This window comes from Peromyscus eremicus, chromosome 13 (genome assembly GCF_949786415.1).
Source record: "Peromyscus eremicus chromosome 13, PerEre_H2_v1, whole genome shotgun sequence".
NCBI classification, from domain to species: domain Eukaryota; kingdom Metazoa; phylum Chordata; class Mammalia; order Rodentia; family Cricetidae; genus Peromyscus; species Peromyscus eremicus.
The window spans coordinates 49946624-49965668 of NC_081429.1; the positions used below are offsets into that span (position 1 = coordinate 49946624).

Sequence of the window (19045 nt, forward strand, 5' to 3'; positions counted from 1 at the left end):
GGGTGTCTTTTGTTCTACGTGTTTTCAGAAGGGCACTCGCTGTGTGTAAGTGGCTTGCTATTGCAGAAACTCAGGTGAAGGGAAGCGAACATTGGAAGTAAGTTCCAAGGGCGACAATGTGTTTCCTTGTGCCTCCTCCAGCAGCAAAGTAATGCAGAAACCTCTTCCAAACTTAGTAACCGGGACCACAAGGCATTCCTGCGTCTTTAAGACTGTTTCATGGAAACTAACCCGAGGCCCATTAGCTGGTCCCAGAAAGTGAAGCCTGGTGCAGAGTCACACAGGCTGTCCTTCTGAAAGGTTGGCTGTTACTTGCAAAAGAGCAAAGGTTACTATCGTTCACCTTGTACACTTTTAGCTCTTGTTTGTATTCCTTGGCATTGTATAAAGAGACACTTTATGCTATCGACTACCTAAAGTTGTTTTTCTACCCTAATGAAATGCTCTTATGACTCCAACTACCTAATCCAATCCTGTTTCCCCCATTTCAATACTCCAGATACCTCTTCCAGGTTTGGAAACATTAAAAACCTAATTTTCATCCATCAACCTAGGTTCCAAATTGAATCTATTGAGATTCTTAGCCCTTAATCTCTCTTGCCTTTTAGTTTCTTGTTGCTTTCAATCTGAAAGTTATTATGCTCACTAGAGCAGAAGGCAAGAAATGACCAGTGACATATACATATATAAATACAGATATCTTGTGCCTTTGAAAAACTATTAGCTTGTAACTACCATGTATCGAGTGTTAGGGTGGGTATCATGCTAATGACCTTAAAACACAACCTCCTTCCATTTAACAACACTTTCTGAAGTAGAAGCTATTAGCTCCACCTTAGAGTGGAGGGAATTAGGACTCAGAAGAATTAAAGGATTTGTTCTGGCTCAGAGAGAGCCAAGAGTTAAATTGGGGTAATTTAACATCCATTACACAATTCTCCTCCCAAACCCCAGGTCTGTTTGCCCTGGGCAAATATCTCAAGCGCTAAGGTAGAAGAGGGAGGTGGGAGCCATTAACTAGGGGCAAGGCAAATGGAAAATCCTGCAGGTTATTAAAGGACAAACACTCCCAGAGACCCTTCAAGATTGCACCACAGTTCCTGCCCTCGGGAAGCTAATAGTTTAGTTGAAAAGACGCCTAGGAATAGAAGTCAAGGGATGGCTCAGCAGTGAAGAGCACTGGCTGCTCTTCCAGAGGACCCGGGTTCAATTCCCAGCACCCACATGGCAGCTCACAACTGTCTGTAATTCCAGTTCCAGGGGATCTGACACCCTCACACAGACATATACATGTAGGCAAAACACCGATGCACATTAAAAATAAATAAATAAAATTCAAATCAAATGGGTGCTGCAGTCCAGGTATACCCAAAATATTGTGTTAGTGAGGGCTAGAAGGTTTTTTTTTTTTTTTCTTACTGCTTGGCAAGCAATTGAAAAAAAAATCAGTCTTGCCTACTTATCGTTACCATTACATCTGTTTTATTCTGCTCATTAAGAACATCTGGCATGTGTTCGCCAAAATTAAGGTACCACTACACTGATTTGGGATATGTGAAGACTTTCAAGTCAGCGTACTGAAAAACCTGCTGCTCTGCTCTCACACGTCAGTAGCAGTGAAAACTGATGCACTTCTTCTGCTCTGTTCCGGTTTTTGAAAGAAAACCAAGGACACGAATCAGACCTCTCCAATTTGTCCACTTTCTTGATGAGCTCCCGAGAAAAAGAGAGGCCTACAAGAATGCTAAGTCAAGCCTTGCTCTTGTAACACCAAACTGGAAACAATTTAATATCTACTAGTTGCGGATTAATTAAATTCCTATTTTGTATATACACAGCGGGCTGCTCTGCAGCTGTTAAACAGAACTTAATATTTATTAAAGAAAGTCTCCATGGCAGGTGGCTGGGTGAAAGGCAAAATTACAACAAAAAAGTATGATGCTATCTGCATTAAAATCACATATACAAAGGGATAGAGAGATAGCTCAGCAGTTAAGAGCACTGGCTGCTTTTCCAGACGACCCAGGTTCAATCCCCAGAACCCACATGGCAGTTCATAAATGTCTGTGACTGCAGTTCTAGAGAATCTGATACCCTCACACAGACATACATGCAGGCAAAACACCATAAAAATTAAAACATTAAAAGAATAATAATGTTTTTAAAATTACATATATAGCTATATATATATACACATATACAAAAATGTACACATAGTATGCATAAGATAAATGCATAAAAAGCTATCCAAGAGGATATTTGCCGAAATGTTGACATTGGTTGGGAAATCAGAATTAGTGTTGTTTTTAATGTTTTTCTATATTATTTAGATTTTCTGTGTCAATCTACTACTTTTTGCAATCAGAAAAAGGAAAGTAAGACAGCAATCTTGTCTGCAGACGAGAACAGAATGTATCTTTCAGGCATACTTCTTACAAATTATTTCCCATTTGAAAAAAACATTTCAAAATGTTTCTATTGAAGTACTGATACCTTCACTTCCTTTGAACAAAATGATTTCTGCATCAGGTACTAAATTTGAACTTGGTAGATTTAGCATCCTTAAAAAGATCACACTGTGTCAAAAGCAGAGGCTGGGCAGATTTTTAACCTGGTCGCATGTTCTTCATGCACTGTGGGAGCCCATTCTCGGGTTCCTAGTGGCTTTACTCAGCAGATCTGCATAGAGAGGATGATTAGGACCACGGGCCTGAGTGCAGGTGTCTGAGATGGTCTGCACTTGGCTGTGCTGGGGGAGGAGGTCTTTTGCTCCACCCCTTGTCATCTCTATAAAAACCCTGGGGCAGAGACAGTCGGGCCGTTGGAAAAGGTTCCAGGCCCTCTCGAGGCTATCCTGTATTTTCTATCTGTTTATCTCCGCAAGATTCTCTGCAATAAATCCTTCTATCTAATATTTCCTGCTGCTCACACTCAAGAAAACTCTGGGGAGCTGTGGGGTTTGTAGGTAAATGCCCCGCAATGCACCCAAGTTTTTAGAAGAAACGGGTTGTGTTTTATTCTTCTCTTTTTCGTTACCAGCGACGCTGTGCTAACAAACTAAATGATAGGAGTGTCCGGCATGCATTCCCATTTTACACGAATTCTAATCAAACTCTGAAACTAATTCAACCAAAGAAATAGGTGACACAGACTCAAGAGTGTAAAGAAATAAAGTGCCCTGGAATTTTGTTTCCTGGTTTAAAAACGTAGTGTCTTCCGTGGCTGATAGTCTAAGGTATTTTCGTTTCTAGGACACACATGTGCTCTTGAGGGTTGGAAAGCTATGATGATACTGAACAGATTACCTTTCGGAGAAGAATTATTCCATAATAGGAATAAACTGACTATGTCAGGGGTGTGTGTGTGTGTGTGTGTGTGTGTGTGTCTGAAAGTGGTGGATTTACTTACCCTGTGATGTCTGTCTCCTCACAAGGAAAAATGAAATAAGCATATCCTCTTCACAGAGAAGTTATATTATATGCTTACCAGGTAAGAGTGGCTGGTAAACAATGTCACCTTCTTTCCTCTCCTTCCCTCCCCTGCTGCCCTCTGCTGAATTTCCTGCCCTATTTCTTAGCAATACAAATATAAGATACTTAAACTATAAAGATTTTAATGTGCTCTTTTAAACTTGTGCATCGAGATATAATTTACATCTAATAAAGTGTGTAGAATACACAAGTTTTTAATGATATCTTATTAAATTTCACCGTGTGTGTATGTGCACGCACGCACGCACGCACAAGCGTGTGCCGCTGTGTATGTATGGAGGTCAGAGGACAACTTGTAGGAGTCTCTCCTCTCACTCAAGTGGGTCCTAGGTCCAGATTCTTGAGCTTGGTGACAAGCACCTTTCCTCACTGAACCATCCCTCCAGCCCACAAAGGAGACTTTTAAGTATGTCCACGCTACCAGTTAATCACTTCTCAGGGTCAACTACAGACTATTTCTTAGCGTGGGATACAGACTTTTGCACCTCAGCACCCCAGAAGATTCCACATGGCCCCGTCAGAGCTGACTCTTCTTCTGACTTCTGCTATCGTCATCGATTTTAAATATTGATAAATGATAAAAAATATAATAATATGTATGTGCCAAGGAATTTTAAAAGCAATATTTTAGGGTTTTTTATTTATTTATTTTTTTTAAGGAAGCAAGCTGCATATACCAACACGGGAAAATCCCAAGACATATTCTATATACCTAATGTAGTTAGAATTAACTACATTAATTACCAGTGGTAATGATAACAGAAAGGATGAAAGAAAAACAAGGAACATGGCAGATAAAGCTCTTTGAGTCTTCTCCTCACCTAGTGTGCCTTCACTTAGCAACAGAGGAGGCAATCCACCCTAGTCGGCCACCAGCACGTCGTTAGGAGGATGTAAAATGTCAATCATCGACATTGACAGGCCACACTCTTTACAAAAACTGACGCACTTCTCTCTTCAGACTTGGACATCACCATGTCCTGGGCTGAGGCCCCTCATAAACTCTGTGTAACTCCACCTTCTTTTCCCGTCGCCAAAGAGCCAAACCAAAAGGCAGGAAGCCCCGCGATGATGCAGATCTCTACAACCTCACTACGCAGTCATCCAACAGAGCTGGGGCTCATCGGCCTCCTCCCAAAAGTCACAACCCAGCTCTTGAGATGAACGAATGAAACAGCCTCAAAGGGTGCGGTGATCATACGGAGGGATTAGCCACAACCGATCTAACATAAGCCCGTCTCAGAAAGTGCTGAGTGATCCTAACTTGTGCTGACACCTTCTAACTAACTTGTTTGTTGGTTTTTACCCTTGACAAGTAAACAACTAAATAAACAGTAAAAAGGTGGGCGCCAGGGTAACGCCAAAGCTAGTGGCTGAGAACCCCGCTTCAGCTGCCCCCTGGCAGGTGACTATGAGTGAGTAGCTGCACCGTAGCTCTACGTTAACGCTTTCTCTATTTCAGTTGCCAGTGTGAGCCTTGGGAACCGCCTTCTTAACAATTCTCACAGTTCCAAAGGCACCGGGAGCTCCGTCTCTGGTATTTGTGGAGACAGGAAAGAACCAGTGTCTGTCTTATAGCGACCCTTCAAATCAGTAGGCCCCTTTTTCTCTAAGCAAATAGGCCTAACAGCTCTTCGGCCTCTCCTCGTGTCCCTTATTTTCTGTGCCCTAATTACATTTTTTCTCGTTTTCTGGAGTTCTGCCATTTCTCCACATCCTCCTTTAAAAGGGAGACACAAAGTGGCCACAGATGAGGTCAACTCAGCTCTGGGAAAAGCTGACAGGCCACTTCCTGCCCTTTGCCCTTCATACATCCACTAGCTCACTGGTTTTTAAAAATAAATAGCACTTACTTAACCAACTCTATAAAATGTGCCCCATTGGATTGGACTCCAACTTTCTCCATCTTGCACCTCGACTATTTGATTTTGTCATTTAAGAGTGCGTGTGTGTGTGTGTGTGTGTGTGTGTGTGTGTGTGTGTATTAGCTTTTTTGAGTCAGGGTTGCACTAAGTATCCCAGGCTAGCCTCCAACTCACGAGCCTCCAGCCTCAGCCTTCCGACCATGTTAGTTGTGGGCATCGGGCAGACTTAGGAGGAGGAAGAGAGAAAGTAGGAAAGGATGGAGAAGCCGCATCTTGATAGAGTGCTTGCCTGGTACACACGAGGCCCTAGCTTTGGTCAGCAGGTGAGACCTGGACAGGGGCGGAGACAGATGACACAAGGCTGAACACGGAGCTTGTCCAGCAAACCTTTGGGGCGACCTCTACTCTATAAGGCTTTCAGATCTCCTTTATAGTCTCACAAGGGAAAATGTGGGACAGCCACAGATTGTCTTGTACTTCTGAGGGAATGAAGCACAAGTCTCCGACATGGCCCTGAAACCCAGACAATGTGAATGGGGTCATCCAGTCAGAGAAGAGATTCTGTGCTGAGAGAGCTTTGATCATGTGCTCCAATAGTTAAGTTACTTCCAAATAGTTTGTAGGAGATGACCATTATTTGTCATATACAACTATTACTACACTACCATTATTATGAAAACAGAATAGACAGGATCAGGCTTGAAAGTCATCTGCCTAGCATGACCTAGCTATACATGCCAGCATCTAGAAAGAATAAGAACTCAGTGTAACCACAGCTAGAAGTGGTGTAGGAGAAGGATGGAGGTGTCTATCACACAATACCATCTAAATCTTTACAACAATAAGACATCTGAATGCTGCACGCATCCCATTTTTTAAATCAACTGTGTTTATTAATTTCATCTGCCCCAAACCACTTTAAGAATTTCATTATTCGCATAAGAAAAACCTTCAATTATATGAATAAAATGTTAAAGAAAAATATAGCAAAAAGAGTGTTATGTGGAATTGAATAAAAAAATGTGGATGGGGGAAGGTTAGTTTTTAAAGATTAAAGACTGATTCTCTGAAATCAGTTTTTAAAACCTCTGACCAGAAGTAGACTTGTAAGTTCTCGATCAGCATCAATTCTACAAGCCCAAAATTATTAGGGCAAGTGACCCAAATGTTAAACATTTCCTCCAGGATTTAAGGAACGTTCTCTCCTGTTAAAATAAAAATGGCCTACTTTCTAATACCAATTCTTATTAAAGCTAGACTCACACTAAATCAAATAAAGATTACTTAATTTTTAAGCTCGTTCCATGAGTTTTGTAACTTTAACCTTGTATATCTTAGTGATATTTTTAGAAAATTGACATTTACCAATGCATATTTAAAGGTCAACAACTAGAGAATTTCATCGTGCAACTACTCAGATACAGATGTTTATATGAAAAGTAGCATTTGTTTAACTTTCTGAATAAAAAAAAAATGGTTTCAAAATTACCTACTAGTTTTTCTAAGGTGTGTGCCTCTATAATCCGCTTTGTTGCTTGCTTGCAAAAAATAAATCCATTTCAATCACTGCCTGGCCAAAGTTGAAACTTAAAAATAGACTCAACAGTTAATCAATAGGTTGATCTGCTGATGTAGAGTGTGGCTAGGCACAGCCAAAGGTCAGCCTACTGAAACAGTCAACAACTTATTCTCAATATAATTCAGCCCAGAGATTCCACCTAAGCCATCAGACCTCATCAGACAAATCTGGTGACGTGGATCTAGGGCAGGCCTCCATAAATGTCCACTGAGACTGACAGAGAATCAAATATGGATGCTAAACGGCTCCATAGTATGTCACCACAGCCTGTAAATAGTTCCTGTCTACAGTGAGGGTAGCGTCTGTTTTCCTCCAACAGGATTGCTTGAATACTGCAGTGTCTGTATTTTAGTCATTTTAAGAAGTGAACATGTAAATCTACAGTCCTAGGCAAAACGAATCTTCTCTGAATTGTTATGCAAGAAAATTTCGTAATAAGGAAAAAAAAAACATAACTTGTTCGTGCAACCCTATATGGAATTACCTTAATTTAAACATGACTTAATTAGGCCAGTTTCTGAGTGGCCTTGTATCAGGCTTTCAGTTTACAAGAACAAGTGTTAAAAAACGAAACTCAACAGCAAACATTGTTGGTTTTGTTCTTACCAAGTTGCATTGGCCTCAATCATCTCCAGGATCCAAAGGTTAAGTTGATCTTTCATGATAGCTTTGAAAAAATAAATAAATAAAATGCGTAGTCAGCCTGAGTCTACAATGAATTCTCTTCATCTAACCATGACTCTGAGATACCAGTAAAATACTGAGCAATTTGACATCAAATGAGTTCCAGCTTTCCCATTTTGTAAGTAAATGACTCTAAAAAATCACTGAACCAAAGCCAAGGAAGGCAGGTGAAAAAATATCACTCCTGTCTAATGGACACTGAGGGGTAGACAGACCTGGTTCCCTTCCTTGCTCTGCTAGGTTGCTGTAGGCCGTCCCAGGGACATTTTTACACTGTCTCATCATTATCCCTTTCTTTGTTCACAAGACTCCTTTGAAATAGACGCAGGAACTGGCGATCATTCTGAGTTTTGTGACGTCAACACCTGACGAGGACGCCATGTGAGCAAGAAGTCTATGTGCAAATATAGTGGACCATGAGGTCAGATGGTAGCAACAGTCCCAGGCCAGGCCTCAGAATCACCACGATGGCGGTGTTTGAGGCCAGTGCTCTGAGCCGGACTACCCAGGTGTTACAATCTGACTGTGAAACATTCCCCCACAGGCCCCGTGTTTGAGCAGCTCCCCAGCAGGTGGGCCTGTCCAGAGAGGTTGTAGAACAGGGACATGGGGCCTAGCTGGCAAATGTAGGACTTGGGGGGGGGGCGCGCTAATGTAGTATAACTCAACCCCAGTTATGACCAAAGTTTTCTCTGCATCCAGACTGCTGAGACATTGTGGCTACCACCTCACAGCCCTGCTCTCTCCCTCACCTTCCCGGCCACGATGGACTCAGTCCCCTAAATATGATCCTGAAAAAATCCTTTCTGTCGTAGACTCCGTCAGAGAAATGAGGGAAATAACTGTCCCCACTGTTCCTCCATCTCCCAGTCCGCCATCCTAACGTGGTATGGCTGAGAACTTTCTTTACTGCCCCATGCCTCAGCCTCCTTCTCTGAAAGAGGGTGGCATTTGTGACATTCTACCTCATGGTGTTATTGTAAATATTAGCTGATGGGAAGCACAGACAAAGACAGAACCTGGGAAACACAGGGTTAATGTCAGTCCTTCCTCATCAGAACTCCCTGTCCCAATGTAACTCCGAATTCTACGGGCAGTTTAACGCTGGGCTTCTTCGTCAATTTCTAACTGGAAACTCTTCCTATTTGGAGCTACTTTGTAGTTAAACATTATGAAAGGTCTTCCTACAGATTCCTTGCTCAAAAGCTTCAAGGGCTCCTTATCTCTGAAAGGATGCCCAGAACCCCTCCTTGAGCTTAGCTTACAGATTCCTCTGATCTATCTCTGGTCTGCTTTTTAACCTTCTACTCCAGTTAGACTCACAAGCTCTTCTTTTTGCCACCAGCCTGATGCCTGTTTCTGACCCAGCATCACGCAGGCTCTGCTCGACACACAGTAAGTGGTTGTTTGTTGATGTTACATTTGCTCTGGCATTCTGCAGTATGGTTGTTTACATCTCACTGTGGCAGTGGATCCAAAAGACTGTGGTCTGCCCAGAGGGACGATGGGCCCAGAAAACCCAGCCCGACCGCAGCCGATTCTGAGAAGCTCAGCAGTGGTTGCAAGGTTAGGCTGAGGCTGGGAACACAGATCTCCCACAATGTTTAGTCTCAGACATGCTCAGTAATACATATGTGCATCGAAGCTATTTTAAAATAATAGTCCTATTGAGGAGTCTAGGGAGAATTCTCAAGTAAGAGTTCTAAAAAAGTCTCTAGAGGAATTCAAAAGCAGTAGCATCTTTGGCTAAATACTATTTCAGCTGTAAGCCTTAACCATGCAGCTTTCCCCATGGGGGCACCCTTACAGAGAGGAATTTATTTTAATTTATTTATACAATGCAACAAACTAATCTCTCTTTCTGGTCAACAAAAGCTTCCGGCCCTATTCACAAAACTGACTTAAAATTCACCACTAATGTTAGTTTGCTTCCTTCTTGGAGCTGCTGGGGTTTGGAGAAAATGTAGTAGGGAGTTGAGAACTCTTGGGATTCAGAGACTCCCATTGGGTATGCTGATAACCCCTGAGGTTGAAAGGGAAACTTGAGTGTTTACCCTCGGAAGCAAGGGGCAGGCCCCCTGATAACCTTCAAAGATGAACATCTTCCTTCCAAGAGAGTGTCCTTCATTCATTTCATAGCAACAGAAAAAGGATGGGGGAGAGCCAGGGAGATAGCTCAGTTGGGAAAGCACTTGCCTTGCAAACATGTGGACCCCCAGAAGGAGGTCCAGGGGGAGACAGACAGATCCCTGGGGCTCGCTGACTGGCCAGCCTCGCCTACTTCGCAAGCTCCAGGTCAGTGAGCATCCCTACCCCCTCCCGAAATAAAATTAAAGTGGACAACTTCTGAAAACACAACACGCCTGGCCTCTGGCCCTCCACAAAACTCAAGCGTATGCACACTTACATAGTATACACACAGAGGGCGGGTGACAGGGAGAGCCTTACATTCTTTTATTAGGGAAGAAAAATGAAACAATAACTTCCTGTTGTGCGAAAGGGATTAATAAACCACTTTTAACAGAGTAATATAACGCTAAAATTCAGACTTTCAATCTTACTCATTTAGTAGGCAGCAGGCACAAATTGGTAGCTCTTGGGTAAAACAGTGTATAAATCTGTTCTGTTTGGTCAGCCCAGGGTTTTTAACCTTTTTAAAAAACGGTTATTTAAATGTCTTCACGTGGATTCATGCTCTGCAGTTGGACACAATCCCCACCGTATCGCTCAGATTTACATCATATAATAATCCCTGCTTGGAGACATTTGCGTTTACAGTTTCCTCTAGAATTCACCTCTTGGATGGGATCCTGAAGGAACTTTACTGGGGCATCTAGCTCATGCTCTTATTCTCCCCTCTACTGTCTTCAAAACTCCATCAACTGTTCCTTTTTAAAGTAACCCACCACACAGGTTGGTTTGTTCATTTGTTAGTCAGTCTGTCTGTCTGTCTGTCTGTCTGTTTTTATCGCCCAATGAGAGGAGGCCACTTCCACTACAGTCATCACCTCTGGTTACCTCAATCCTCAGTTTACCCACAAGACTCCCTGGGGTTAACGGCAGATTGGGTTTGCAGTACTTGGTTTCTACCTCTGTGCTGAAAACCTTGTCTTGGATTTATACCACAGCCTTCAGCTTTGGAGAACAGTGAGCTGGAATCTTCACTGTTCACGATGTCCAGCCTGTTCTGCAACATCACACCCTCCTCTCCAGCACCACCTGCCCAGCCCAGCTGGGTGAAGAGAGTGAAGTGGCCTTTGTTGCACTGGGTTCCACAAGCACACCCTAAGTCAAACACATAGCATCCCATTTCTTGGCCACGATTAGAGGACGGAGGACAGAGTCAGCCTTTGACATAAACAGGACTCATCCAGAAAGGAGCTGGAGGGGAATGCTGGCAACACGCGATTAGCCAGCTGGTCATCTCTATGTCAATCCACCCTCGTCTCTAACTGCCAAGTTTGAGAGCATTAAACGCTTTAGCATGCCAGGCATAGTTCAAAACCAGATTTTTAAAATCTGTTTTCCACGTTGCCTCCCCTCTTCCTTAGCCAGTTTCCTGTACAAACTGGGGGTCAAGTAAGTTAATACTTCAAATAAAAGGGTGCTGCAGCTTTCACTGGAAGCCAGCTGCTAAGTCAGTATCAACTTTGCCTGAACTCTCGCTCAAGAAGAAAACTTCTGGAGTGTTCCTTATTCTTGTGGCTGGAGTGCTCACGGCCAATCTCACAGTCCAGCTCCTTCAGTAGGACAAATATTTTTATTTATTTTATTTTATTTTGGCCTGGGTTGCAAAAGATATGCCTGGCTAATAAAACAGAACCAAAGCATCCGTGGAAAGAGTGAAAACCGTGGTGGGATTGATGAAGTTCTTATCTCTTAAATTCCTAATCCCTTGATGAGAAGGCTAGGAAGTAAACAGCCATCCCTGGAATGTTAACGCATAGCCATCCCAGCTCCCCAGCTCCCCAGCTCTCCAGCTCCCCAGCTCCCCAGCTGCCTTCCTGCATGTCTTTCTCCTTCAGTTACAATGTTTATTTCAAGTCAGCTGAACTTGGTGATGTGGTCCCAATCAAAGCAAGGTCGTTTCAACTCATTAATTTGCTTTTTCACCCTCTGATATTTAAATCTAAAAACCTCCGCATGCTCGGCATGCTTAAACAAGTGGTTCATAGGAAAGCTCACAAGCATAGAATGTCATTTCTTACGGCAGAAACGTTAAGCTCCTGTCCGACATTCTTCTCCAGCTTGGCAATGAGCTGTTCATCTGAGCTATCAGGAAAAGTGCCTCTCTTGAAGGAATAGCTTATGGCTACTAGTCTACATTGGTGCATTCCTTCACTGAATTATGTTACTATCAATTACCCATCTCAGGTTGTGTGATACTATTTCTGGGGATATGTAAATAAATTCATCCCAAATAGGAAACTGACAATGGATCAAAGTAAGGATACCACCAGTTCGACTTCAGCCACCGGGTTTTATTGGGTTTACTTACGGGAGTATGGGTGAGAGGTTACTTACAGGAGCAGAAATGACGCAAAGACAGTTGCGTCACTGTGAGCTCATCCCAGCATGGGTAATAGCTCATAAGAGCTGGGGAACCGTAAGTGTCTGCACACCTTCCAGGCAGTTCAGTGGGTCTGAACCTCTTCCAGACAGCTCAGTCAGTGTCTGCCTTTTCAGATAGCTTGGCTGTTCTCTGGTTCTTGGCAGGTTTCTTTGCCTCTACTAGTCAGCTTACCTGAAAAATATTTCTCAGCAGTCCTTACTAGAGAGGGAGGGACCTAGTCAATCTGCTCAGTTTCAGGAACTTCCTGAGGTGAGTTGTTTTCTCCCCAAGCTTAAGAGATCCCTACAGACGAGTGTTTCACCTCTCTTAGGACATGCTGTGTTCTAACTACCTTTCCTCCAAGGTGGGAAATTTTATCTAGGAAGAAATTTCTACATAACACCAATGCATAGTATAATAAGCATTTCAGACTTGAGATGACTCAGCAGATCAAGACACCTACCACAAGACTGATGACATGAGTTCAAACCCTTGAATCTACACAGTGGGAAGAAAGAACCTCTTCCCAAAAGCTGTCCTCTGACTGCCACACTCTGGGTTCTCTGTGGCACACACGCATGTGTACATAGAGATTTTATATATAAATTAATCATTTTAAAAATTCTAGTTTCAAAGAAAAACAGCCACATGACTTCTTACTCTTCTACCCACAGACCCACATGTTGTATATGAAATTGACTTGGTAGAATTAACGTGTGTTTGGTTTTATCAGAAATTAAAATGCATGATTAGGAAAATTGTATATTTGTGCGTTTTGCAGATCCTGCCAAAGCTAACACAGTTTGTTGTTGTTGCCATTGTTGAGTTTTGCTTTTTTTAAAAAATTTGTTTTTTATTTTATGTGCATTGGTGTTTTGCCTTCATGTATGCCTGGGTGAGGGTGTCAGGTCCCCTGGAACTGGAGTTACAGGCAGCCGTGAGCCATCATGTGGTTGCTGGGAATTGAACCCGGGTCCTCTGGAAAAGCAGCCCGTGCTCTTAGCCACTGAGCCGTGTCTCTAGCACTGGTCATTCCTTCTTTTATAATTCAAAATCTTTTCTCTTACTGGCTCCACTGAGTGACGGAGTCCCTGACGGCATGGATCTGGGGTCAAGGCAAACCACCATGCCTGGGACAAGATGACAGTTGTTTGGACTCCATCAAACTCCTCTTGGGCTCCAGTTAATCCAGGTTCCTGTGTCCTGTGCTCACCAGTGTCGCCCAGTTTCTGAAACTCAATTTATTCCTTTCTTGTGTCCATCTGCCTGACTCACCAAGCTGCTACCCACTTGTGCCTAATGGATACATGTTGAACCAGCCTCCTGCATCTGGCCATACAGGGTTGCCTGTGCTCCGATGACTTCTCTGCCCCGTGATGACGTCATGCTAGGCATTAGCACTAGGTATCACCACTTTACATGCTGTAATACTACATATAGGTTACTGACAGAGGCTAAAGTGTCTGTTTTGTGTTGGATTGTGACCTCCTTGAAGATATGCTCAGGTCCTGATCTGAATCTGTGAATGAAACTAATTTGTAAACAGGGTCTTGGCCGATATACTCAGGTTAAGACAAGGTCTAACTAGGTTAAGGTGAGCCCTAAATCCAATGTAACTGGTTTCCTTACATACATGGACCCAGGAAGGTGGTGTAAAAGACACTCGAGGGAGAATGCCCTGTGAAGATGGAAGTGGAGGACATACGTACAGCTGCAAGCCAAAGAATCTCCAGGATTGCCAGCAGCCAGAAGTTGAGAAATGCGTGGGCTAGCCCCTTCCTCAGGTCCCTCCACAAGAACCCAACCTCACCAACACCTTATTTTTGGACTCCTAGACTCAAGATTTATAAGAAAAACTTTTTTGCTGAATTATCAGCTTGTGCTGCTTTGTTATGGCAGCCTGGGAAATTAATACAATTTCTCTCACACTTTTGGAGAATTATTCAGTTCATCTAACAAACATTTATTCAGCACCTACTATCTGCCAGGGACTTTTTCTGGGTGTTATGAAAAGCACCATAAATTTAAAAAAAAAAAAAAAAAAAAAAAAAGGTCTCTCTTGCAGTCTGGCTGGGAGACGAGGTCATGGAAGTCCAGGGAGGGAGTTCTGCATGGGGTGTTGAGGAAGTGGGGAGGACATTTTCTCCAGCCCAGGGTTCAGGGAAGGCATCCTGGAAGAGATAAAGGCATGGAAGAATCTTGAAGAATGCAAGCAGTGCAGGAAATTGGAGGCAGGAGGGAATAACAGTCCTTCCCTCCCACACTCAGCTCTAAATGCGGCCTCTTCCTGCAGCCAAGGGACTTCCACAGAAAATGAAAGTGTGTGAATCTTCTGATTCTCCACAGCCTGAAGTCTCTTACCAGCTTGGCTTTATGAAACAGGTCCATGCCCCTTAGACTCGGTTTGGAGAAAGAATGGGAAGTCCAGATTAGGGGGGAAGGGTTGTTTGGGATTGGGGTTGTGTTTTTACATCTAGAGGTCATGTAGCGATCATGTGACTCACTACCGTTTGTCTTGGAAGATACCATTGCTTTTGAAACACAGAATGCTTTGAGTCCAGACTAAAGAAAGTAAGGTCCACCTGGGTGTGATGCTGGGCACTTGCAATCCCAACCATGGCAGAAGGATCATAAATTCAAGCCTTGTCTGGGCAGCTTAGCTAGAGACAATCTCAAGATAAAAAAAAAAAAAAAAAAAAGTCACTTAAAAGGGTGTGAAGACAGCTTAGTAGCAGATGGCTTGTTCCACACACTCTGGGCTCAGTCACAAGTATGGTGATATTTTATTTGTACTGAAATGGTATTTTAATTGTATGTTAATAAATAAAGTTGCCCGGGGGTCAGAGCTAATAGCAAGCCATAGCAGAGCTGGGCGTTCGTGGCGCACACCTTTAATCCCAGCACTTGGTAGGCAGAGCTAGGTAGATCTCTGTGTGTTCAAGGATACAGCCAGCACTGGAAACACACACTCCAATGTGTGTCTGGAGGTCTGTACAGACAGGCAGTGACGAGGCAGTCACGTGGTTGGGTTTACAACCAATGAGAAGGCAGAACAGAAAGTCTATATAAAGACAAACAGACAGAAAGTAACTCTCCTTCGGAAAGGGTCTCTTGGCTGAAGAGGATCGCTGCAGCAGGCGGTAAGGCTCTTAGCTCTGATCTCTTGGCTTTCTTCTTTGCATTGGTTCTGTGTTTCTTATTTAATAAGTCGGTCGGTTACATCCACACACAAGTTCTGGAGAAGAGGAGGAGTAAGACACAAGTTCTCCCAAGAGGGATGATGGGCTCCTTTCAATGATGAAGTAATATCAATAAAACATGAAGATGATCAAAATGAAAACATACTGGCAATCTGGAAAACAGAATAACTAAAAGAGGATTTTTAAAAACACAACCTCAGCTGGGCAGTGGTGGCACACGCCTTTAATCCCAGCACTTGGGAGGCAGAGGCAGGTGGATCTCTGAGTTCAAGGCCAGCCTGGTCTACAGAGTGAGTTCCAGGACAGCCAGGGCTACACAGAGAAACCCTCTCTTGAAAAACAAACAAACAACAACAACAAAAAACCAACCTCATACAGTTTCAGCAATCAGAGGTGATCACCATATTAATATTCTGATGGATTCCCCGCTGGACTATTTTCCAGACACAGTTTTTATTGTGTTTGTTTCTGTGTACTCACATGCAGTGTGCCATCCAGCCTTCTACACACAGCATTACAACATAAACATTTTCCTAGGCCTTGAGAAACTCATTATAAACATGATTTTAATGGCGCTGGAGCATTTGATTGCGTGCATGCCCATAGTTTACTCAACCAGGATTAGAATTGGCCATTTAAGTTAGATCATAAGTTTTTAAATAGCCTTCAGATAAACATAATGGGTTTTTAAGTGGTGATTTTTAACTAATTTCATCATAGACAGTAGTCTTGTGATACAAGGACCATTTTGTTATCACGAAGTTGACTTCCCAAACAAACCAAAAGAAATGTTACAGACTTGGACTTTATAATATAAAATAAACAACAATGTCAGCAGCTCTTTTACCCCTACCCCCCTAAAGATTGTTTTCTTCTTTGTCCTGAAGCTCTTTCTTGCTGGGACAATTCGTCTCAAGTTCCTGGTAAAGCTGGGTGTGAAGCAGTAGTTATTCTGAGACCTCTGCCCTTCTTATTAGACTACATATTACCCAAGTCTCCTGTTGTTCTGGCTCAAGACAAGCACCCCAATGGTAGCCCAGACTCCTGTTTACTCTTCAAGACACATCCTTGTGAATTCAGTCAAGTTTGTCTTGCAATTAGTTTGACTGACCCTGATCAAGTCTGTATTTTTCCTAAACTGTCATTTCCATCTCATCACCATGATGCTTTCTTAGAACCTCTCTCACCAAAATACTTGTCTTAGTTAGGGCTTCTATTGCTGTGAAGAAATACCATGACCACAGCAACTCTTATAAAGGAAAAACATTTAATTGGAGTGGCTTACATTTTCAGAAGTTTGGTTTATTATCATCATGACAGGGAGCATGGCAGCATGCAGGCAGACATGGTGCTGGCTACATCTTGATCAGAAAGCAACAGGAAGTAGACTGAGTGTCGTACTGAGGGAAGCTTGAGCAAAAGAGACCTCAAAGCCCACCCCCATGGTAACACACTTCCTCCAACAAGGCCATACCTCCTAATAGTGCCACTCTATTATAAGATTATGGGGGCCAATTGCATTCAAACTACCACACTATTGTTGTGGTCACATACATGCATGTTCACACACACACTATGCTTTTGTATCAATTTCTGTTCTTTACTTTTTATTCTTATAACTCTTAGTCATTGCTGTCAAAAAAATCCCTTACACTGAGTTATTTATAATTAAACAGACATTTACTGCTCTGGAGACAGGGGAGAGCAAGATCAAGGCACCAGGAAATGACACTTAGTGGAAGCTGGTCTCGGCTTCCAAGATGTTGCCTTCTTGCTGTTGTTCTCAGCACCAACCAAGAACCAAAATAGATAGAAGATCCAGGGAGCTCTCAAAGTCCTTTTCCATAAGAGGATTCCTCATGGTCCTCCCAAAGGCCTGACCACTTAATATCTTTATCATGTGGTTTATACTCCAACACATAAATTTTAGAGACACAAATATTCAGACCATAGCAGCAACCCATCTACTTCCAATATCTCCTGATGCTGTAGTCCTTGTCCAAAGTGTACCTGACCCAGACTCTCTTACCCGTGTTTATTTACTTGGGCTTTTGAGAGACACCTGTGCAGAACAGAACACCCACCCAGCTACTTCTTGAATCACCGAGACTAAATGTCCTTGTGCCTCTGAGGTTAAATACATGGCCCTCCCAACTCACTTTGCTATTGAGGAGACTTACCCACCCTTTACCCCTAACATACTTCAGTATGCACCTCACCACCACAGTGTGCCATGCTCACAGTAGCGCCACCACTGCCACTCTGACTGCAATAAGCAAATAAATTGGCATAAGCCACCACTTTGAAAGACTCTTGCAGACCATGTATCTGGATAGAAGTCTACAGACTCTGAAAATGGACCTTTACATCATTTGTTTAATAGCAAAATCTGACTGTGCTGGTTGCCTGGGACTTCTGTGACAAGTCCACACAAACCTGGTGTCTAAAACAATGGAAGTATATGTCCTCATAGTTGCATAAGCCGTCCAGAATCAGTCTTCCTGAGCCAAAGTCAAAGTGTCTACAGGGCTCCAGTTACTCCTAAAACTGTAGGAGCCAATCCAGCCCTTGTATCTTCCAACTTTTAGTGGCTACTGGTGTTCCTCGATTCAATATGCCTGCTTCCAAAGTCATGTTGTTTTACCTTCTCTCTGCCTTCCTTTTATAAAGATGTGTGTTTAGGACTCACTAGGGTAACCCAGGGTGATCTCACATGTCAGACTCCTTAACTGATTCACATCTTCAAACACTTCTCTTTTACAAGGTAGCATGTACAGGGATTAGGACCTGACATGAACATGTGGCTATTATTCATCCTACTTAATGACCTCAATGAAAAACAAGGCAATTTCGATCTTTATCTAGCCCTCCTGAAGTGACTAGTAGTGTTTCACCAAAGAATTATTCATGTGTGGGATCACAGAGTACTGCTCCAGACCTTAACAGGGACACGAGTGATGTGTAGTATCTATGACGTTCATCCTTTCTAAAATCAGACAAGCTGGACAACATCCCACAACCCAAGGTTTTCAGATAAAGATTTGCGGCTCCGAATTTCCCTGCCTCGGAGCAGCAGGCATCACTGCCTGTATAGCATTTCATGGCTCTTTCAGCTATACATCAGTCCTGGAAGGTAAGCAGTGTAGGAATAATCATCATGCCTGTTTTAGAGCTAGGATATCAGAGGGCTGCCTGTCTTGCTGAGTTTCCACATTAGTCAGTAGCAAATAATCTTCATTGAATTCATCAGAGCTGCCTCCCCAGAGAGAGGCAATCTGAAATCAATTACTCTTTAAAGCATACACTTTGAATATTTTTACTGGTGAAAGTTAGAAATAGCTCTGTGAATCCTGTCAAACGACAACACAGATAGGCCCTGAGCCAAGATCAAACAAAGGAGACACAAAAGGTACAAGAAAATATTGTGGAGAATCTAAAGGCAGCTGTGGAGGTCATATGCTGAACGACTTGACTTCCTATGCTCTGGTGGTTGGGTTTTTTGTTTTGTATTTGTTTTTGTTTTTGTTTTTAATGAATGCATTGTCTGGTTTGAGGCTTGGGCAAGAAAAAAAGCTACATCCACATAGAAATTTATATTCTGTCGCAGGCGAGTTGACAGGTCCCTTCTCCGGCAGATAATGGTGCTCCCCTATTCTAGCATTATCATGAGAATT

General features: G+C 42.8%; 1 protein-coding gene across 1 annotated transcript in view; it reads right to left on the minus strand.

The window, feature by feature from the left end:
* The window catches only part of Cd28 (CD28 molecule), a 66517-nt gene that overhangs the window by 45590 nt on the left and 1882 nt on the right, over positions 1 to 19045 (minus strand). Inside the window, exon 2 of the mRNA XM_059278504.1 lies at positions 7542 to 7602. Within this exon, the coding sequence (XP_059134487.1) occupies positions 7542 to 7551 (10 nt within the window). The 5' untranslated portion in view covers positions 7552 to 7602. The remainder of the gene's footprint in view (positions 1 to 7541; positions 7603 to 19045) is intronic.